General features: G+C 41.4%; 1 protein-coding gene, 1 long non-coding RNA gene and 4 other non-coding genes across 6 annotated transcripts; 4 read left to right on the forward strand and 2 right to left on the reverse strand.

Annotated features, from left to right (window-relative positions):
• Positions 1–178: 178 nt before the first annotated feature.
• On the forward strand, positions 179–18769 carry LOC137473395 (uncharacterized). Its single transcript, XR_010998766.1, has 2 exons — positions 179–544; positions 17589–18769. It is a non-coding gene; the product is annotated as an uncharacterized lncRNA (long non-coding RNA).
• On the forward strand, positions 5646–5718 carry TRNAA-AGC (transfer RNA alanine (anticodon AGC)). The gene has a single exon. It is a non-coding gene; the product is annotated as a tRNA-Ala (tRNA).
• Positions 6362–6434, reverse strand: TRNAA-AGC (transfer RNA alanine (anticodon AGC)). The gene has a single exon. It is a non-coding gene; the product is annotated as a tRNA-Ala (tRNA).
• TRNAA-AGC (transfer RNA alanine (anticodon AGC)) lies at positions 8709–8781 on the forward strand. Its single transcript has one exon. It is a non-coding gene; the product is annotated as a tRNA-Ala (tRNA).
• TRNAA-AGC (transfer RNA alanine (anticodon AGC)) lies at positions 9163–9235 on the forward strand. The gene has a single exon. It is a non-coding gene; the product is annotated as a tRNA-Ala (tRNA).
• On the reverse strand, positions 11815–22297 carry MCM4 (minichromosome maintenance complex component 4). Its single transcript, XM_068189222.1, has 16 exons — positions 22132–22297; positions 21840–21998; positions 20942–21105; positions 20758–20856; positions 20521–20616; positions 20337–20432; positions 19781–19919; positions 19129–19349; positions 18491–18611; positions 16846–17105; positions 15480–15845; positions 15176–15303; positions 13715–13922; positions 12968–13196; positions 12728–12861; positions 11815–12372 (listed from the first exon to the last, which is right to left on the reverse strand). Exons 1-16 carry the CDS (start codon positions 22199–22201, stop codon positions 12280–12282), a joined length of 2583 nt encoding a protein of 860 aa, XP_068045323.1. The 5' UTR covers positions 22202–22297; the 3' UTR covers positions 11815–12279.
• Between the last annotated feature and the right edge of the window lie 493 nt (positions 22298–22790).

Here is a 22790-nt window from a genome sequence, read left to right on the forward strand (position 1 = left end):
TGAAAAAAAAATATTTAGGTCCATTTAAAGGGGTACACACTCAGCTGACATTCCTGCTACTTACAGCCATTGCACTGGGAAAACTGGGATAAAAATCTGCTCTTTCCAGCATTACTTTTTCTCCCGATGATACAGAAGGCAGCTTCAGGGGGACAAAAGAGCTGGCCAACAGGCAGGTTGATGGCTTTTCTTTAGGACACTTACCTGCCGTCCCAACAGCTGCCTCAGCATCAGGAGGAAGCCCAGCTACAGCATTTCCCTTCTCACACGATGACAAACCTCCCAGCACTGCCTGCTCACCGCTCCGTCCATAAAGGAATAAAAGGAGGGCAGCAGCTGCCCTGGAGGAGAGAGTTGCCATTGGGGTGGGTGGAAGGTTCTAGCACAGGGCAGGGCACACCTAGTGCCTGGGAAGGGTGGAGCAGAGCCCAGTCCTGAGAGGCCGGGAAGGTGGGAACATGTGGGATGGGGAGCTGCGTCTGCTGTGTTGTCAGCTGGAGCGAGTCCGGGCTGAGACCATCGAAAGACAAAGCAGGCGGAGGAGGTTTGTGCACAGCCTTTTAGCCAGGGGCTTTCTGGCCGTCATGTTTTGTGGGTGTCACAAAATGTAGTTCAGAACTCATGGGGGTGTTTGTTTGAAGGAGGCGGTGCAGTGGGCAGTGCAGCTCCTCAGCAGGGCAGGTGGTTTTGTGCCGCTCTGCCAAGACTCAGGCTCCAGTCCTCCTTCAGTTGTTCTCAACATCTACAACCACACTAATCCTACACTGCATTAGTAAATTTTAATAGCTTTTGTTCTCTTTACTTCTGATAATGCTCCTCCAGAGTTCACCTAATGTGTAACACTGAGCACAGGAGAGAAGTGGAAGACTAAAATCAGAGGATAACTTGGGTTGAAGTGGGTGCTATCCTAAACTTTTTTGTAGTCTTAATTCAGCATGGCTGTGCTGTTTTGAATACACTGTTAGCAGGTAGCTTCATAAGTGAATGCAGCTCCTCTGATGATAAGTCTGGTTTCCCTGTTCTAGTTTAAAATTATTGTATGTAATGGTGGTGTATAAATTTAAAAAACGAAAGCTTTCAACTTTTCATATGGACCTAAGTAACCAGATATTAAACATACATGAACTTCAGTGAGTTCTGTGTATCTTAACCCTCTAGTCTTTGAACATTGCAGCCAAATACATTTTTCAGTTCCTTCCCTATAACCAGTTCCTTGGGGTTTTTTTATAAATAGTTGATTTATTTATTTGGATGAGGTTATTGTTCTTAAAACTACTCTGTTATTCTGGAAAAAAAATCTCCTTTAGTGAGTATGTAGTTCTGTTCCTTAGTAAAAGCCTCAGGATATAGGGATCTGAACCTCCTTAAGTCTTCTAAGCTGTGAAAAATCTTCATTCTCACCCCTGTTAACTTTGGCACAAAAAGTGAAAAGTGGATAAAAATTGAAAATGTGAAGAGATTGTTTACTATTTTATGGAAATCCATGGCTTGGAAGACACACTAAATGAGCATGAGGAAAATCTTGTATGTGCTGTTTAGAGATAGCTGGTTGGCCGGATGGCCTAATAGCTAGCCCACATTCTCTGCTACGTGGAATTTTAGGGAATGTTGAGAAAATTTAGATTCTTACAGTGGTGATTTAGAAGACAAAGTTTGCAGATCCAGTGGGATTCAGGCATAGTCAGTCTCACTGCTTTTGTAACAACTTTGTTCATTGCTATTAACGATTAAACAGTTTGATTTGTATGTAAAATTAGTAGTGCAGTTTTTCTGAATTGTTATCCTGTTTATTTCAAGGAGGGCATTGTACATGCAGCATGATGTTGAAACTTTTTAAAACACTAATTAAGTTAGTAGGAATACTAGATCTTCCAGAAAAAATTGGAGAAAAAAGTCGTACTATGAGTTTAAAAAAAACCAAACCTAAATATATAATCATGTTAATGTATGACTTCCTGTTTCCCCATCTGAAAACAAAATGCAATCTTTGCCAATCTGGAATCCATATGATCACCTAGGTGGAAATCTAAAATCCATGGATCCTTTTAGAGAAAGAGAATGGTAACTTGTATGTTTTCTTGGTATTTCAACTCCCTCATAAATTTAGAGATTTTACAGGTTGAAATACTGAGGGTGATTTTTGTATTGGTCCCCAGGGAGATGACAGAGAGTAACATAAAATTATTTGCTTAGAGCTGTGCTCTGAGATTACCTTCTTCTTATTAGTGCACAGAGAGCATGGTGTTAACCTAAATGCTAATCTGGTAAGTATATACAAAGAACATTTTGGTGTCATGCTTCTTACAAAAGTAGTATATTTAATATGAATTATTTTGTCTTTTGCAAGTTTCTGTTGTGACTGCTATTGGTAACTGAAGTTACTTAGGATGCCTGGCTAAGCTGATTCTTTGACCAATATTACAGAATTTTGTCCTAGTGCATAACCTCCCAGATGGCCTATACTGATTTTCCTCAAATGTGGTGACCGCAGAAGCAAATACTATGGAAAGTAGCAAGTATTTCTAGTGTTTATTATGTTTTGAGGGTTTGTTTGTGTTTTTTTTTGGTTGGTTGGTTCTTGTGTTCTGGGAATTCTTTAGTATGTTTATATCCTGTGCTTTGGGTATGAATCAATGAATAATGGTAAAATGGAGGAAAATTTTATGAACAAGCAATAACATCTTCACCAACTAATCAAGTTTTATTCTCATTGTGGCCATTAAAAACAGAAATAGGGATTCTGGGTAGTTTCTTCTGACTCATGGCATGTCTCTTGTGTTGCTTTTTAAGTGATTTACAGTGCATTTGGTGGGGTGCTGTCTGTTGGATTTTGAGGTTTTTTTTCATGGGTTTTTTTCCCTCCAGAGGATGGTGTGGATTTTGCTGTTCAGTTCCGTATTTTGATACTGCTTTTCAGTAAAATTATCTCTGAGGTCCAGAACATGTTTCCTTCAATGCTTTAAATATGGGATAAATGCTGGATACAGAACTGGGGACACACTTGTTTCATTTTAATGCTCTGTCTATCAGCTTGAAGGTTAGGCTATTTAACAGAATGAACGGAACATATTAGAGCTGTCCTTGCTCATTTTGTCTCTGCTTAATTTATAGTTCATTCTGAGTTTTGCTTGATTTTAAGTAAATTGTACCCTACCTGCCAAGATTGTCAGTGCCTAGTCACAAATTGAAAGTTTCAGTTTGTGTGCAGTTGTAAGGCTGCTTGGGGATTCCCTTAATGAAATCAAGTAGATGTGCTGGCCCTTTCAGAATCTGGCTTGATGAAACCCTGGTCTTGCCTGGGCTGTGTTCTTATAAGCCTGATACAGACACATCCAGAACGGTTCTGTTTGCTTGCTTGTTTGTTTTATCGCATAGGTGTTTTTGTGACTTAAATGGTTTTTGTTCAGAAGGAATACTAAGAAAAATGTGAAACATCCCAGAATAGAAGGAGTAGCAAGCTTCCTTGCTTTGCCAGGCACACTGGCCTGTGGGGCTTTCAGTCAGCCAGTTGCTTAAATGTCAGTGGTATCTGCAGCATTATTCCAGCAGTAAAAACTTAATTACCTCCTGAAAATTAATTTCAGATGCTTCTTTCCAAATTGATTAAATAGGAAAGGGAAAAACTTTTTTTATTTTTTGACAAAGCCAGCTGTTTCAATTGGAGTGAGGGAGTTAGGTGGCAATACCCTGGAATTTTGTTAATGGAAGAATGTCCATGGGACTTTTGGTATACAGTTTTAGGGCTAGACCAAAGACTGAATTTTTGTTATTTTGTTTTCTGTAATCACTAAGTCATTGAAGAGGGGATATTTGAAAGATCTTTATATGTCAGCGTGATTCATGCGTCTCAAAGCATCCTGCGGAAATCAAGAGCTGTTTGTGTAGTTATTTAATAAATTTAATTTCAGATACTCCTTTTTTTCCAGAAAAGCATATTATTTAATATTGTAAGTGTAACAAAAATTCACAACTCTCTCTTGCTGTTTGTGAAACCACAGAACAGAATTTTCACTGCTGTTTCATTATAGTAAAAGTGTATATTTTTTTACATTTTAGGGGTTTTTTTTGATTTTTAATGTATTTGTGTGTGTTGCTTTATCTGGCGATAGCATGACAACTTAAAAATGCCTGAGAAATATAAGGAAATAATGTGAACTTGTTATAAACGCCAATCACTTGGTTTTTAAAATTTTAAAAGTTTAATAATAATAAAATAGTTATAAAAATAGTAATACAATTAGAGTAATGAAAATTTAGACTTAGGACAATTACAAGACAATAAAAAGCAAAGAATTACGGACGTCCGGATGCTCTCGGGCACTTAAGCCCAATAAGCATGCCTTGTGAACAAAGGAATAATCTTTAAAAGCAGTAGCCTGTTGCATATTCATACATCTCATACATGATGCATAAATTCCTTGCAAATTAAGAACTTTTCTGGTTTTTGTCAACTTCTTCCCCTTAATCCTGGTGGTTCCATAAAGACGGAGAGAAGGTGGGAGAATGTTTGTCTTTTCCGATAAGGAGGCAGTAATTCTTTATGGGCCCCCATCATTGTCATCTCTGTGTGAAGAGTTTCTTCATTATCTCATCTCTTGCTTGAGATAGTAAAAAAAAACCCCACATACATAGGTTCTATATTTAACTACAAAACTACATATACCATACTATTAAAATGTTAATACAGCACTTCTAATCAATATAACATAATACATATAGTATTCAATTTAATATTTGCGAAAAGCCAATCATAAAATATGCATTTTTCACAAACTATTACTTTGTTTCCCAGTGTTCTCTTTGGTGCTTTTTTTTTTACCCCCTTTTTATAACATGAACCCAGCCTCTACTGCCACAAGAGAAAGAACTGGAAGAACTCTACCTATTCCATCGTTTATATTTTATATTGTAAAACAATGGAGAAGGATAAAGTCATTTAGCCGATTGTCTTCCACCTGGGGATTACAAATAGGAAAAATCTGGTTTAGAAAAAATACAGTATTTAAATATATCCAGATTTCTCTTAAGCAGTAATAGTTGTTTGGTGTGAACATAAGTCTGCAATTGCCTGGAAACACCAGCCCGGATGTTATCCAGATGCAGCTCCGCTGAACAGAGCGCCTGCTGTTGCCTCAAGGAGTCCAGATATCGTATTAGGCAAAATTCCCACTACGGCTGTCAAAAGCAGTGCTCTTGCAGGAAGACCTAATTGTTTCTGCGTTTCGCTGAAGGGCTGAGCGCTGTTATTGCCGGCCCTGACTTCGAGAGGGGATCAGAAGAGCTCGGACTGCCCAGCTACCGGGATTTGGGCGAGGAAGTTTTGTTTGCGTTGGACACGGCGGGTCGCGTTTGAGCGCGTCGTGCGGTTTTGTTCGCGGTTTTGTTTGTGTTGGACACGGCGGGTCGCGTTTGAGCGCGTCGTGCGGTTTTGTTTGTGTTGGACACGGCGGGTCGCGTTTGAGCGCGTCGTGCGGTTTTGTTTGCGGTTTTGTTTGTGTTGGACACGGCGGGTCGCGTTTGAGCGCGTCCTGCGGTTTTGTTTGTGCTGGACACGGCGGGTCGCGTTTGCGCGCGTCGTGCGGTGTCTCCGGCAGTGAGGGAAGCGCAGGCGGCAATGGGCAGTGGAGGGGGCGGCGAGCCCGCGGGGGGAATTAGCTCAAATGGTAGAGCGCTCGCTTAGCATGCGAGAGGTAGCGGGATCGATGCCCGCATTCTCCACTCTTTTGCTGAGCCGTTGTTTTGAATTCAGATGCGTTTTCCTGGAGCAGTTTCATAAGGATTAAAATGAGTCCGTTGGCGTAGTATGAAGTATTTAAGTTTTTAACGTTAATCAGAGCTGAGCTTTTTTTTTTTTTTAAGTGCAAATTATCTTCTTCTCGTGCCTAGAGGAGGACATTAAATGATACTGTGGGAGACCGAATATCATTTGAAACTCACGTTAGGAACAAGTGTGCCCTCCCCATCATCCTACAGCGGGTGCAAGGTAGCTGAAAGACACTAATTCTGTGGTGAGCTGATGATTTATATAGACAACTACAAACTTTTACATCTTCGCAGAGACAATTCCAGTAACTTTTCGTATCATTAAAAAGTAATCATAAATGCTCACATTCGGTGCAGTGGTAAGGGACGGAAGCGGCTATTTCTTTTTTCCTCCATCACAGACTAACAGGGTTAGTTTAGGTGGGTTTATGAAGAAGTTGTTCCTCGGCCAGCGCACAAGTGTAATCCATTCAATTAACATTCCTTCTCCCCTTTTTTTTGCCGCGTGAGGTGGTCTGTATTCCCTGCTGAGGATTTTCTACCACAAACCCGGGACAGTTCATGGAAGAAAATCTTTTCCCGCAGCCGATCAAAAGAGTGGAGAATGCGGGCATCGATCCCGCTACCTCTCGCATGCTAAGCGAGCGCTCTACCATTTGAGCTAATTCCCCTTGCCCCGGGCTGTTCCGGGCGGCGGCACTTGTCCTGAATCACCGCGCTTTGCCGTGTTGAGTCGCTCTGCCCAACAACGGCACTTGTCCTGAATCACCGCGCTTTGCTGTGTTGAGTCGCTCTGCCCAACAACGGCACTTGTCCTGAATCACCGCGCTTTGCCGTGTTGAGTCGCTCTGCCCAACAACGCTGAGCCACCTCCGAATTTATGTGGAATAGCCGATGGCTGAAACGCCGGGATCCACACTTGGCACATGAGGAGCGTTTTCTACTGTGTTCCTTGGATAAAACAATTCGTTTTCCTGAGCAGTGCATCCTCTAGCTTTTATTGAAGGAGAGAGAACTCATTTTCTTACGTCTCTTACAAAAAGGTTTGTAAATTTAGAAAGATTACCCTAAGAAGTCACTCAAGCACAGTGAGACTTTTCTTCTCCTTTTTTTTCAAGTCTTCAGTTCCTTTTCCAACTTTGTTTTCTAATTAAACATACATAAATTATAAGGACAGTGGTTTAAAAGTTCATGCTTACTTTTTTGGAGAGCAAAAATTCATTCATATATTCTTGTGTTATATTATAGAAATGATTTGTATGTCCACCTTTATTTATTGACTTTGATAATTCTGTCCAAATAATATTGCATTTTAAATATATGGGATTACTAAGCACATTTCATAAATAGAAAAATTCACCTATAGTCATACTGACTGACTTTGCAGTAGGAAGCACATGGCTAAACCTCTATTCACAGGCTGTTAAATCAAAGAATGCTTTCTAGATTTCAAGAAAGAAAATACAGTTTACAGAGAGAGTGGATACACTGATATGCTCTGTTTAAATGCAGAGGACTAAGTCCTGCTAGTAAACTAAAGTGTGTGCAATAATTCAACAATACAAGTACTGGTGGTTTTCTCTGAAGGATTTAACTCACTGGATGGCAGCAATCAGTCAAAACAAAATAAATTTCAAAACTGAGCATCAGCAAGTTACAACTTGTCCTAGGTAATGTATTACTCCAAATCTGTTAGAATCCAATTACAGGTCGAGATATGGAACGACAACTGCAGTGTGGCTGCAAACATTCTCTTAAAATTCAAATATTATCCTGCCTAACCTCAGTCTCTGCACAATAAAAAAAATAAAATTTATCCTTAACACTTCTTGAATTATATTGGAGGTGATTTTATCTACCTCACCTGAGCAGTCTTGATGGGGGAAAGCAAATGCAAAAGCAGTTTCAGTCCTTCTCACAGGCATATGTGTATCTTAGGCTCACTGATGGCCCCTGCATGCCTGTGGCCAGGATCTCTCCCGTATCGTGTTGCACGAGGTTCAGCTCTGTGGGCAGTTTTCCTTATCGACCCTGTGCAGTTCGAGTCATTAAGAAAAAGGCAGATTACCTCTCCCTGTTTTTCACCACCACATCTCACTCTGCCACCATGAAAAAGGCCTTAAGCTTCACCCATTTGGTTCACAGAAAAGCAGTTGATTTAATGCCCAAGCCAGATAAGGGTGAGGAAAGATCTCTACATTATTTTCAATTATTAAAACATGTATTTTATATAACTGACAACATTTTTTTGTGAGCATGAATTTGTTGTGAGTGTTGCTAAGTTTTCATTTAAGATGGTGAGTAAAATGTCCTAATTTCTTAACCTAGTTGGGAAAACGTCCTCACTTATGTCTGAAAAATAGCCCAACCTTCTTAGGTTCCATTAAAAAAAAATCAGGGTGTTTCAGTTTTGAAGGCTTTGTGTCCACTTACTTTCATTTAACACAGTTCCACAGAATGACTAGGTTGGTAGAGACCTCAGAGATCATTGAGAGATCACTTCAATGCATCTTCTTGTCAATGCTAATGGGAACTGATATAAGTTAATTTAATCAGGCTTGAGTTCGGCTATCTAGATGGTCTCTTGGGGGGACATCAGGGCAAACGCGAGTTTTGTATTATCCTCAAGCTGCTCCACTGCGTTTTCTGTGATGCGATTTCCCTGAGTGTAGGAGGACAAATCTAGCGTGTGGCAGGTGGCGCTGAAAGGCTGCAGGGCACGGGTTTGTGGCGCACGTTCGCGTGAAGTGCCTTATCGCATTACTCCGCCTTACCGCGTCAGTATCTTTGTCATCGTGGGCAAAACCAGGTCAGGCGGTAGTTAAATGCTCAGAACGGCTGCCCTGGGGTTACTCCCCGCGGTGAAAAAGCGGAGGAAGAGCAGCGTGCAGTTTGTATTTACAGCTATTGAGTCTGAAGCTACAGGATGTCAGCGCTGCGGGCAGGGGGAATTAGCTCAAATGGTAGAGCGCTCGCTTAGCATGCGAGAGGTAGCGGGATCGATGCCCGCATTCTCCACTGCTGATTTTGCCCCTCGTGGGAGTGAAAAATACTCCACTACGAGTATTTGAAAAAAATACTTAAACAAAGCCTGACGCATATAGCACGAAAGCGAAATGCCACAACGCACTTTCCTTCGTGAATGGCAAGTGCCGAACGGGTTGTTTTTTATTATTATATGCACACAGCTGGAAAACGTGTCTGTTCCATTTTGCCTTGTTTCTTGCTGATTGATTTGTAAATGCTAAACGAAGTACTACAAATGTATGATTCTGGAATCGAAGTTGAACGTGTTCTCTTTTGTGAGCAGAGAGGGAACACTGCGTTCTGCGTGTGGAACTGCGGTTTTAGAAGCTCGCAGAGATCAGAGTCCTGTGATCCCAGGAGCAACCGGAAGGGGGGGAATTAGCTCAAATGGTAGAGCGCTCGCTTAGCATGCGAGAGGTAGCGGGATCGATGCCCGCATTCTCCACTCTTTTGCCAGACAGGAAATCATCCCCACTACCGAACAAAATGTGTAATTGTCTCTGTAAAATGTTAGTTTTGTTTTCATTGGAGTAAAACTGATTTTTTTTCCTTCCTCCTTTTCTTCCTCTGCCCTTACTACCTAAATCAGGCTTATATAACTGTGTAGGTCAAGCCTCTGTTGCAACAATTGACTTCCTGGACAGTGTAAGTTAAATTGAGCAGGAAGAGAATTCTGCAGTATGACACTTTTCCATGCTTAATGAAAAACAATGCTTCGTGGTTTAACCCCAGCCAGTCACCAAGCCCTACACAGTTCCTCACTCACTCCCCCACCAGCAGGGAGACAACTGAGCTGGAGAGCTCAGTGGTTGAAATAAAGGCAGTTTAATAGGGAAACCAAAAGCCAGGCACACAAGCAAAGCAAAACCAAGGAATTAACTCACTGTTTCTCATGGGCAGGCAGGTGTCCAGCCATCCCGAGGAGAGCAGGGCCCCATCACATGTAATAGTTACTTGGGAAGACAAATGACATCACTTCAAGTGTACCCCCGCTTCCTCCTTCTTCCCCCCACGTTATATACTGGGCATGTTGTCATATGATCTGGAATATCCCTTTGGCCAGTTGGAGTCACTTGTCCTGGCTGTCTCTTCTCTACCTCCCATGTCAACATGGAAATATGAGAAGCAGAAAAGGCCTTGGCTCTGTGTAAGCCCTGCTGAGCAATAACACTTCTCCGTATTATAAACCCCGTGTTCAGCACAAATTTAAAATACAGCCCCACAACAGCCACTGTGAAGAAAATTAACTGCACAGCATCCAAAATCAGCACACAATGTATTAATGATGGTTAGAGACCTGAATTAATGTGTCTTGGCCACACAGTAGAAATAGTTTCAGAATGCTGGTTCTTCCCCAGCTGTCTGTTGTGATCCCTGCCCAGATACATAGGATCTTCTTTCTTTAATGATCTTTATGAAGCTGTAGTATGAGCTGGATCAGTCAATTTAAGTTTACAGCTAAAAGCTGTTACCTCTTTCCTCCCAAGTCTGTTTCCCGGAAAGCACACTACAGCATCCATGTCTTTTAGCTGTGTCCTGTGTGCAGGCCATAATTGAGCTCCTCAGACTTCTCTCCTACTTCCATTTTGCAGATGCCTTTAAGAGGCTGATGGCTCTAACATATCTGAGAGCACACTTGTGTTACAGCTTCAGAGATAGCCTTGACTATGTGATCCACTGACTTCCCCAACATCTTATTAATTTCTTCTGGTCCTTTTCCAGACATGTAGTGTTTCATTATGGTGCACTTTCCCCTGACCCTTCCAGAAGCTACACAGCAAGTGCAGCTTTTTAGATCTCAGTCACCAGTTATGCTAACTTTGTGGTCCTGAATGTTAACTGAGCACCTCACAGCATGCAAAAAGGCCTTATTTCCTCTCATCTTCAGTCTGTTCATGGATGAGGAAGAAATTGTGTGTGAAATCAGCAAAATTTATTATTCCATTTCTTGGTGTGTCTCTGGAGGCCAAAAACTTAACCTTCCCCTTGAATGCTCAGGCATACCTGAAAATTCATAGCATACCCAAATGTGACTACTTTCAGTGTGATCAGCAGATGCCTAGAATACGCATACTAAATCCCATTGTTCTGAGAAATCTTGGGCAACCTTTTGTCTGCCTTAGGCAGCCATAACTGCCATAGCCTGCTGTGTAGGCACTTATTTCAGCAAAGTTTTTCTCAGTTCACAATGTGTTGCCACTGGGTTCTTCTCCCCATAACATGCTATGGTAAACCTGTTCTATAAAAAACTATTTCTGATCATGATCTTTGATACACAGATTTTTATCTCATCAAGTGTAAGCAGTGTGGACAACAACAATGTAGGTATCTGTCTCAGGAATGTCTAATGATTAGAGAAAGACTCATCATTCTTTTACAATGAACACAGTATAATCCAAGATCACTTCAAGTAAGTAAATAGATGGATTATTTTTTTTTCCATCTTCATGAAGTGAAGGCAAAGTACAGTTTGGAATATTTCTCAGTAACATCCAATTTCAAGTTGGGCTGAAATAGTTATGCAAGAATTCTAACCTGCTCATTGCACTTAAATAAAAAAGACAACATAAAGCAATCGCGCTGCTTTGTACAGCTGAGGAAGGTCGACAAAGCATTGTATTTTTCTGTTAAAAAAATCACCCATACCAGGCCCTTGGGAATATTACTGTAAACAAGCCACAAGACCTTGTTCTTTCAGGACTGCTTACATGTCATTACACCAAAGGTAGGTAATCTTAATTAGTCAGACTTAAAATTGAAGTAAAGAAACCATTCATACTTAAAACTGAAGTAAAGAAATATGGTTTCAAGTAGAATCTATATGTCTTTTTTACATTGAGGATGCTTCCACAGTACACTCAGGTCAAAAAAAACCCAAACAAAAACAAAAACAAAACAAAACAAAAAAACAAAAAGCAGAGTGCCTTTCATGCTCTCAGAATGAACTTCCAAAAATTGCAGAATTCTAGATGGAAAATCAGCACAGGATATGCTGATTTGTACTTGAAATTAACACAAGAGTCCTTTTTAAGTCAAATAATTTTATTTCACCTTACTGCAATACTAATATTAAAAATTGCGGTTACTAAAAAGTCATTTGAGTTTTTACAATTCAAATGGAAATACAGGCAATATTGTTACGATGCTGTAAAAACATCATAAAAACACAAAGCCCTTGCAATATTAGTAATTACATTTAGCTAAAATGTAAGTAGTACTATTGATGAGGATTTCCATAATATCTTGTAATGACAGTGATGCCACTTAATCATGACTACCCTTGTCATAGCAAATGATAGCCCAAGCTGTGAAAATCTTGCAGTGGCAATATAGTAAGGCAAAGAGAAGCCACGACAGTTGGTTGGCAGGGAAAGGCTGTGCCTGTCATAGCAGATGATAGTGTCAAACCTCAAAGATCTTGCAGGCTGACACTATCTTGAGTAAGGCAAAGTACAAGTCGTGACAGCAAGCTCTCAAGCACAGGGTAACTCACAGCAGCCTCACTGTCTTTCCAGTCACAGTCAGGAAGTCCTCATCAGCCAAGGCACGAAGTGCTTCTTCAAACATTTCCTTCGTGACAGCCTTAAAGAAAAGGAGCAAATCAAATAAAGATGGGGAAAATACTTCAAACGTATTAAAAATGCTATACTTTCTATCAATTTTCTAATATTTTTATTTGAAGTTTTCGTTCTATGTGAAAACTGAAGCCTGGCCTGGAACCCTGAAGCTGAGTTTGCTAATTCCAGAAGCCAGAATAAACTTAAGGTGCTGCAAATTCAATTAATTTGTCTGTAAAAGAACTGGCTTTCTAGTCATACCCACAGATCGTTCATGTTTCCATTTTCTTCCATAATGTGATTTGAGGACAAGAATGTTCATTTGGAAAAAAATGCTTTTAAACATTAATGGAAATGTAAAAACAAAGCAGGAAACTTACTATATCAGACTGTGCTCGGAGATCATCCAAAAGCTGTTGGTACTTCAAAGATGGTGCTTTACCCTTTGATTGGATGAGCTTCCGTAAGGCTTGAGCCAATTCCTCTTTCCGCTTACGAGCTGTTGCGCTCATTCCTTATAAAAGCAAAGAAAATACCTTTTAGTAATCAGCTAAAGAAGAGCAGGTTAAGTTACATTTTAAAAATCACGAAAGCCCAACAGTGGCCCTGCTTTCACAAACCTGTTGTGAGAATGGATATGTCCACAATGCCGGTCTTTGGATCAGTAGCAGATTGTTTCAGTGCCTCCCGATGGAGGCGTTTTGCTTCCTCCACATCAATTGTTTCCACCTTCTCAGAGAGGCGCACCTTGGCGTGCGCCTCGGCCAGCCGGATCAGAGACTCCAGCTGCCGGGGGTACGCGGAAACCATTCCCCTGCCACTGCCAATCTTCCTCATGTCCACGTATGCCTGAAGGGGAGACACTTCTTACATAGTTCACTGCCTGTTAATTCCTTTTCAGTCCCCTGCATCCCACACCTCTTATTTCAGAATATGAGCATTTCTGGCAAGCCATTCTAAATACTGTATTTCTGCTCACAGACCTCCGCGGTTTGTCTGCAGTGATGAATAACCACATCAAATAATTTTTTTTCCATTATAAAGCAATTAAACCATGGTTAATTAATCAAGTTTTGAATCACTTTAGAATTCTGGATTAGTCTTATAGAGCAGTACTTGTGTCTATGATGATACATTTTGCTTTGGTAGACTTTAATGTGTTTTATGTGATGGAACCAAACCAACATATCTGAAAGCTGAACATTAGAATTCAGAATGACTAATCTGATCCCTCTTTCTATTAAAGACCTTTTTTTTCCAAGGATCTTACAGAAGGTTGTTATGTAGATAGTCTATGTACGAGGGAATCTCAACACTTCTGACAAGTCAGGAAAGACTCTGAACATTCTCAGCAGCAACTCATTTACCTCAATAAGGGCTTGGCCTGCTTCTTCACCTAATCTGGGATTTACATAACTCCGAGCATATGCAATGTAATCCCTCAGTACTGCCATATCCATGTATTCCTCCTCCATCTTTTCTTCACTTTGGTAGTACAGTGAAACCAAATGGCGAGCAAGGCGTCTGTCATAAGCTTCATCCCGTGGATCCAACATCAAAAAGATCAAGTCAAATCTAAATGGGATATGATCCACTATTAGTGTGCATACTTTTGTGTCTTTTAGGTACTTGGCTTAGAATGATTTGACATAATAGGTACAGGTAGGAGTTATTAGACTGTTAATTCCTACTCTCAGTAGAAATTACTTTCTCACACCAGAAAGAAAATTTTTCTACAATTATCAAGGTACAGAACAACACAATGGATTTGCTTACACCCTATAGACTTGAAATTTTGAAAGCAGGGTACATTATGCAAAATTCAGATTCCATGTTCAAGGCTGACATATAGTGTTTCCTTAAAAAATCCACACCCCACACCTTCCCCCTAAAGAAAGTTGCAACTGCCACAAACAAGAAATCCCACACATGTAAAAAAATGCATGGAACTTGCTGCTAATGATACTGCCCTGAAATACAACAAAAAAATGCAACTAAATAAAATTACAATTCAAAAAGCACTTGCAGTTTAATCCTGAAGAAAATGGTTTATAATTTTACAAACAATATATTAAACAAGTCTCAACCAAAAGCAGACAAGGATATTGCATTTTTAGCCAGCCAATAATTTACTTTTGTAGGCTTAAATCCAATAAATGGTGGAATTGAGATGCTGCTCAAACTTAGTAGCTCTTAATTGAAATTTAAGCCATAAGTGTTCTCAGGATATCCAGCATAGCATAAGTGTACTTCAAATTTCCAGTTGCTGTGGAAATTCTTAACAAGAAGCAACTCCAGCATGTAGTTTAATTTTCTGTCAGCAAGTACTAAATGTGGCTCTAACAGCTATTGCCCAAATGACTGACCAGCACTGCTACCACCTCCTCAGGTAAATTTTACAAAGCAGCATGAAGCAGGAACAGATCTTAGGACTCTACCACCTCAGCTGCTGAGCTCCCTGATCATCAGTGTTTCACTTTAAAATCTTTACGGAGCTAAGAAAAGCATCCTGAATTTTTGTTAAAGTTATCAATACCCTAAGTTCCAGAACAGCTCTTTTTGAGGAGATGATTATGAAACAACATAGAATTAAATAAAAGAGATCCTACAGATTTTATCACACCTGCTCTTCAAGGTCAACATGTAAAGACTAAAAGGCACTCCTGTGCTCACAGGGATACTGTAAGGACAGCATTTAAAATATGTGCTGTAAAGGTTTTCCATTAGGTTGTGAACAACACAGTAGCTGTATTCTATTACATGCAATGATTTTCAGAAGAGGAAGTGTAACATCCCCTAAAAATGACACACACAGTGCAGTTCAGTACCTTGACAGTAGCGTATGAGGAAGCTGAATGTTTTCAATAGTAGTCTTTTTTGGATTCCACTGTGATTCTATAGGATTAGCTGCTGCTAGGATAGATGTACGAGCATTCAATTGGCAAATAATTCCAGCCTGTCAAAAGGAAAAACATCTCTGAAACCAGCTGCAGCTGTGCCACCAAAACCTTCCTCCAATTTCATGAGATCACCAATGTTATTAGGTGGATTCTGTAGTCAAAAACTGCATTGTGAAAGCCTCTGAGTAAAGCAAGAGCAAAATCCCCTAGGAATAACTTCAGTTTCATTTACCTTTGCAATGGAGAGTGTCTGTTGTTCCATTACTTCATGTAGAACTGACCTTGTGCTTTCGTTCATTTTATCAAACTCATCAATGCAGCAAATGCCATTGTCACTAAGTACTAGAGCTCCTGTCTGGAGAACCAGCTGTCGTGTTTCTGGATCCTTCATCACATATGCAGTAAGACCAACTGCACTTGAGCCTTTGCCAGAAGTATACTGGCCTCGAGGAACCAGGTTATACACATACTGGAGCAGCTGGGATTTGCTAGTACCAGGATCACCACAGAGAAGAATGTTGATCTCTGCACGAAAGTTCCCTCTTCCTGTGTGAGTAAAATCCTTTCTTGATCCACCAAAAAGCTGAAGCAGAATACCCTATAAAAATGAAAATATCAATTGTATAGATGTAACTGAACAAATACAACTGTTCAGCTGAAACATGTGAAAAACAAACACTGCTAATATTGCAGTGTTGCAGTTGTGCAGTATTGCAGTTGTGCAACTGCAATACACAACTGCAGTATTGTGTATTACTCAGTGCATCTGCATGGTTTCAAGCATTAAAGACAGAAATTTTGTATGTTGTAACCAGATTTTGGTTGGAACCTGAAGAATCCCCTTTGATGAAGGGTCCTTCAGTTTTCTTCAACTCCACCCCCTAGACTTGATGTGCCTTTATTAGCATTTTGAGAAGGCAACAACAAAAGGAACTGTCATTACTGTGTTCCCATTTCATAAGTAAATCACTGAATGGTTTTGAATTACACTTTCAGGAACTTGTGAACAGTAATAATGTATAACTCTATTAAAAAAACCTCAAAGGAATATACTTGGAAGAGGAGTGTTTGATTTCTCACAGTAACTTGAGACCTCCTACTGATTGCAGTTTTCACAATGTTCTAGTACCTCAGTTGATACTTTTTTGGAACAGTCCCTTCTTGGATACATCCAAGTAAATGTTTTGATACTCTGTAATTCAGAGTCAACCACATGTCATTTTGAAGCCACTCTTTGTGAATGATGCATCTCAGCAAGCACAGTTACTATGTTACAGGTACTTACTTTCCTTTGATAATCAGTAATCTGAATTTCCAGGAAATGTCCAAAATACATCCTGCAATTAAATTTTCCCAGTTCTGCTGCCTTCCTACCTTTTCAACTAGCTTCCCTCTAATTAACATTCCTTAATAGCTTAAAAAGAATTACGATACGCTTACAACCAACTCCACCCTGGCAAGACCATGACATTTTAAGACTGCTCAAGATAACAGCTTTTTGAATTTTTAAGTTTCAAGATACATTAACAACAAACAGTAACTACAAACATATACACATAAAAATACATGTCTTGCAAGAGAAATAAAGAACTTTTCACCTTTTTGATATCTTCATGCTCATAGATACTTGGAGCCAATGCAAAAGCAAGCCTCTCATATATGTCTGCTTTTTTAGAAAGCTCTTTGAGCAATTCCACACGTTCCTCTGTAAACCTCTTTTGCTCAGTTTCCTCATCAACACCGTGCAGGCGTTTGGAGTCTGTCTTGCGGTAGTGTATGACATCAATGTGGGTCTTATACACGGATTTCACACTGCTGACACGGGGATTTACTCGAATGGGGACTGCCCTGTAGATACCTAAATATAAATTCCAATCATAACATTATATATGGAGAAACATACTAATTCCAAACCCTAAACATTTTACAAGTTCCCAGAAGGAGTAGAGCTTTTCTAAACAGCCTAAATACTTTGTCCTCTAATTTCTCACTGTAAGTCATGTAGAAGCCATATTTAAGTCACCTAGACCCATTTTTGCAGATGGACATATATATTTTACATTCATACCAGAAGTGTTCTCAACAATGAAACCTCAGTTTTTTGAAAAAAAACTAAGGTTTGATGCCTTTAAAATTCCCACTCCAGTCAGCCTTTCCCCCTCTTTTTAAGTGCTGAGTTTAATAACAGATTTCTAATGCATTTCAAACAGCTTGGGTTTTTTTACAGCAGTTGTTTTAAAGCAAAATGGTTTATAACATGTTGCTGTAGTATCACAAGACTTACTCTACATTATCACTCTCCTGACTGCAGACACTATTTAGGATACTCTCTCTTCTTCAGCTACAGCTTCAGAATAAAGGAATCAAGGTCAGACAGCCTGGGGATGTCTAGTCCAATCATGGGGTCAAACTGGAGTCAGCTGGAGTCCACTGCTTGCTAAAGGCTGTGTCCCATCAGGTTTTGAGTATCTCTAAGGACAAAGATTCCACACAGCCTTGCCAGTCAACCTGTGATGAGGCTCGACCACACAAACAGTAAAGAAGTTTTTATTTTTAACCAGAATTGCCTGTATTTCACCTTGTGCCCTTTGTGTGCCACTGGGCATCATTAAGAACAATCTGGTTTTGTGTTCTCGACGCTACCAACCCTCCACCCACACCAAATCAGGTGTCTAAACATGCTGCTAAGATTCCCCCAAGCCTTCTATTCTCCAGGTTGAGCAGCTTTCTCAGCCTTTCCATGCATGACCAAGGCTTCTGTTATCGTCACAGCCCTTTGCTGAATTCACTCCTGTATGTTCGTGTCTCCCTTGCCCTGGGAGACCCCACAATTGGACCCAGTACTCCTTCAAAGAGCTGGCAACACTCCTAATACAGCCCAGGAGAATATTGGCACCACAGCTTCCTTCCAGTTTTGTTTTTGTCTGCGAGTTTGCTGAGGGTGTAGAACACTGTCCCAGTAAGAAAAGGTTTACAGGATTATTAGCTCTGTCACCTTTCCCAGGGCTCAAGATGAAGCTGAGTGCCCTGCAGTTCCCCACGTCTCCTCCTCACTGTAGGGAGTGCCACTGGCTTTTTTCTAGTATTTTAGCTAGTCAGCATGACTTTCTGAAGTTAATTGAGTGCCCTTGCAAAGAAAGTGTCCAACTTCCTCAGCACTTGGAAGTGCATTCCATCAGGTCCCTTTACACACAGTTAAGATCAGTAAAAAAGAAAAATGGAAATACTCAAACCAAATTTTACCTGTGACATTAACTCTGTCACCTGGCTGAACCTTATCAACAAGGTCATTGTGAGCAAAGAGTGCCACCGTATGCGGCGTCTGTCCAGCTGGCATATCTTCAGGAGACTCCTGCAGTTTGATCTAGCAAAAACACCATTTAAGTTTCAGTTGCAAAAAAGCAGAGCTTTTCCACAGAGCATACAACAGGATTTTGTATTAACACAGTCTTTAGCATAATTATGAATCAGGAACACTGCTTAGGAACAAAATATCCCTACCCAAACAGCAAAACTGATTACTGATTACAAAAGATTATGAAAATGAGAATTCTGTTATTGCTACTGGCATGGATAAAATGCTGCTACCAACAAGGCTCACCTAGTCTAGACAGAAGTGGACAAACTGTATATAAAGTGGCTTCCATATAGAAACATTAAGAGACGTACATACTTCATTTCATCCACCTAATGCATTTCTTGTCCAAAGTAGACTTACTGTTTCACTAAGTTGTTTCACCCATTTCCATGTTCCAAAACACTTTTTCTTTTCAAAGCATTCAATCCCAAGATACATAACTCATGCTGTTGATGATTTTAGGAGGGTGGGGGAGCAAAAACTTGCAATTCTTTCATTTTAGCCACTACCTAAGCCAACATACCATCTGTTTGTCAGAGAACATGGATCTGTTGTGAATCAGCGCCATACTGTGCGTTGTGTTACAGTTCTTGCACACTGATGGTTCAGCAATCCTGCCACGGTCGATTTCCACTCTGGTGGTGAAAGAGCAAACCTGGCATCTGAAGAATGCTTCCTGCATCTCAGGAATTAACTGGGAGCTTCTGATGACCATGCCACTGATGGTGATGAGTTGATCAATGTCTACAGAAATACAGGGACTCATGTCACGTCCTCATACTCCTAAAATTTAAATAACCTTCAAAAGTTCACGTTACAATAGTTTTTAGGCAGAAGGTAGACAGGCGGATTACTACTATTTTGTTCAAGCAAAAAGAATCATAAATGCATAATACAAATATTCTAATTTACAGGAGTATGTATACAAAACAAAGAATCCTTTGCACTTCCAGAACTAAGAACATGAGTAGTTGATGACAGGATATATTTCCTTTATGGATAGATTATTCTCTTTGGGTTTTAAATCACATTCTTCTGAAAAAGACATGAATGGAAGATATTGGTCTGGATGGACCACAAGTACAGTTTTATACAGTCTTTATCTTATGTTGGTATTTACTAAGTTTATGGAAATCTTTAAGATTCTTTTCTAACATGGCAAGCAAAAAGTTTACCTTCAGGGTTTAGATTTCTCATATTCCTGGTCTTCAGTGCATTATATGGCCTTACTTGAATTTGATGCTCTAGTATTGAATCAGGGTAACGATCAAAAAAGATCTCATTGGCAGCCATGTCGAAAGTTGGGATAACTTCCTGTATTAGAAAGAGCTTACAAGTTAAATCACAGAATGAAGTAATTCTGCATAAAGCATTTTATGTGCTGCTGATCAGCCAGTAATGACTAAAAGTGACATCATCTGAACATCTTCCTACGTAACACAGCACCTGCTGTTTGGATCAGATTTATTCATTCACTTGAGTATTGCAAGGGGTGGAAGCACACAACTCTGGACATTGCAGTTCACCAGTTCACTTTGCATGCACGAGGTACTCCCTGTTTCTATGACCACCTACTATGAAACAAGACATCTTATAGTCAGTAAAATAAAGTAGCCATTGAGATTGCACCAAACACACACACAGAGTATGCACTGCATTTAAACAAGCATTTTAAAACCCAGAAATAGGAAAGAACCACTTGAAAGCCAGAAAACAAGTGCACTACTTCACCTGAGGATAGCAGATCAGTTGCCTGTAGAGATTTTCATCAAATGATCTTAGATGGTCACAATTTACGTTCAGGAATGGTTCCCCAACCATATTAATCTGCAAGGGAGGTAAGAAATCTTTAGCACAATGGCATGCAAGACTGAAAAAAGAAAATCTGAATTACAAAATACTGCATTAGAAGTACCTCTTGAAGTCGCTGCATATAGCGTGGCTCATTAAGATCCAGGCCAATGTCTTCATCCTCTTTATCCAGTGGATCAATAAAGCGCTGGAGAAATCTCTGAAAGTTAGAGGTAAAAGAAAATCAGGAAAAATTAGCAGAATTCAGCAGTACAAACACCTCCTTTGTATCGGATTCAACTAATACTTGTTTAAATCAAAGTAGCTTTCAATTTAAAAAAGAGGAAGAAACAAAACCCACCTGGAATTTTTCTTTGCACGAGGCCACATTAACATCTGTTCCCCAAATAACAAGCTTTTGTCCAAGAGATTGCTCAGTTGCTACTATATCCTCAGCCAGCTGCATGGAAACACATTAAACATATACAAATATTTATATGTTCAAAACGAAGTTGTCAGATACAAGAGGTGAGACAACCACCTACCCCATCCGAGTGTAAATCCACTTGTCTGGCTTTCCGGACAGACCCGAGATCCGGCCTCTGCCTGACTGGAGTTCCTCGTGCACCACTTCGTGGGGTACCCTCTACCCTGGAGCTGGGTGTGCCGTATGTCAGCGGTGAACTGATGTCAAAGTCAAGAGGAATGGCTATAAAAAGAAGCGGTTTGTAATGATTATTGAGGCATTGTACATCTACAGCAGACTAAAATTCAGCCTCTGCATTTGCCTCATTGGTCCTTCAACTCTGTCATAAAATGAGTAGTATCAGTCAAGCCCAGTGTTCTGTCAAAACACAGAATAAAGATGTTGCCAGTCTCCCTAAAACTTTTCTTTGTATTAACAGCTTGTCTCAAAGATCCCAAGTTCAAATAAAGCTTCCCTAGAAAACTTTACAGCAGTACTGCATTTTAAAACTACACTGGAGTTCAAGCATAAAAACATACAGAATTATAGATGAAACACTTTTTTTTAGTATTTTGGGGGTCGTAGAGCAAGAGACACAACAGTTACTAGAATTAAAAACAATCCTATATGTAAAAACAAGAAAGCCTTTCTATGGCAAAAAACTAATTCCTTCTGAGTTAGCAGTTTTATTATTTTTTTCTATAAATAAATTTTAAAAACTGTCTATTCCTTGATGCATATTCCCACGCTAACTGGAAGCTACGATAGAGACCTGCATCCCAGACACTGACTGCACTCCTGCAGAGTTCAGTACACTAAAGTCAAATGAGAAACGTGAGACAGCGCTCATTTCTCCCTCGAGCGTTTTTCAGCGGGATCTGGCCCAGCGCTGGCCCGCCCCACGGCAGTGCAGGCGGCCCCCCGGGCTGCATCCCCAGGGCCCGCCCAGGCACGGAGCCGCCCCAGCCCGAGCATACCGGAGTGGCGGAACTGCGGCGGGCTGGAGAACAGCGCATCGGCGGCGCCGGGGCTCTGCGCGTCGGCGGGCGGGGACGTGGGCATGGGCTGCAGGTCCCCGGTGGAGGTGGGGTCGTCTGTCCGACGCTTCTGGGAAGGAGGAGAGCGAGCATCTTGTGCTGCAAGAGACACAAGCGGACCGGAGTTACAATAGCCAGGCCGCCGCACCGGGCGGACGGAGGCGGGGGATGGGAGAGCACCCCCAGGGCGGGGGAGCGCACCCCGCCGGCCCCCTCCCGCCGCAGCACTTACGAGTCGGGGGGTTGCTGCCCCGGCCGCGCTTGCTCCGTCGGCGGCTAGGAGTGGAGGCTGGCGACGACATGGCGCTGCTCCGGTCCCAGCTGCGGTCCTACCTGGGGGCAGGGGGTCAGCGCGAAGAATGAGCGCGGCGGGCGCTCCGCTACTCGGCCGAGAGCCGACCGGCGGGTTCCGTCCCTTTCCTCCCCTCGGCAGCCGCGACCCCTGCCCGCTGCGCCCAGCCACCTGTGCAGCCGCAAACGCCGCCACGCTCCGCGCCAAAGCCAGCGGCGTGCGCGCGCTCGCCCGGGCTTTCTGGCCAATGGCGAGGCGCGATCGTAACGGGAGCGCCCAACGAAGGCACACAGGGGGGATGCGGAACCGAGAGGGAAAGGAGGAAGGAGACTAATCCTCTGGACCCCCGAAGCGAGGGTCTCTCCCCTCTCGGTCTGCTACAGTAGAGAAAGAACTATAATGCAGGTTGCTACTTGTGATACAGACAGAGGCTGCCCCCAGTAATGGCACATCGCCTTCCCCCCCCGCAACCTAGCGTGGAGCCGCCCGCACCTTACCGAATTTCGCGGCAAAACCTGGGCTGTAGGCGGGCGTGGGGAGGTTGGAGCAGCCCATTCTCTGAAGAGGGGGGGAGCCACTACTGTGTCCAGCATTACTGT

This window comes from Anomalospiza imberbis, chromosome 1, assembly GCF_031753505.1.
Source record: "Anomalospiza imberbis isolate Cuckoo-Finch-1a 21T00152 chromosome 1, ASM3175350v1, whole genome shotgun sequence".
Classification (NCBI taxonomy): Eukaryota; Metazoa; Chordata; class Aves; order Passeriformes; family Viduidae; genus Anomalospiza; species Anomalospiza imberbis.

Excerpts from the sequence above, each read along its gene's own strand:
- MCM4 (XM_068189222.1), bottom strand. The coding sequence starts at position 22,201 with ATGTCGTCGCCAGCCTCCACTCCTAGCCGCCGACGGAGCAAGCGCGGC. Across the intron at positions 21,999-22,131 it reads GGGCAGCAACCCCCCGACTC|CACAAGATGCTCGCTCTCCT; the intron begins GTAAGTGCTGCG and ends TGTCTCTTGCAG. Across the intron at positions 19,920-20,336 it reads AACTGATCTGCTATCCTCAG|GAAGTTATCCCAACTTTCGA; the intron begins GTGAAGTAGTGC and ends TTTCTAATACAG.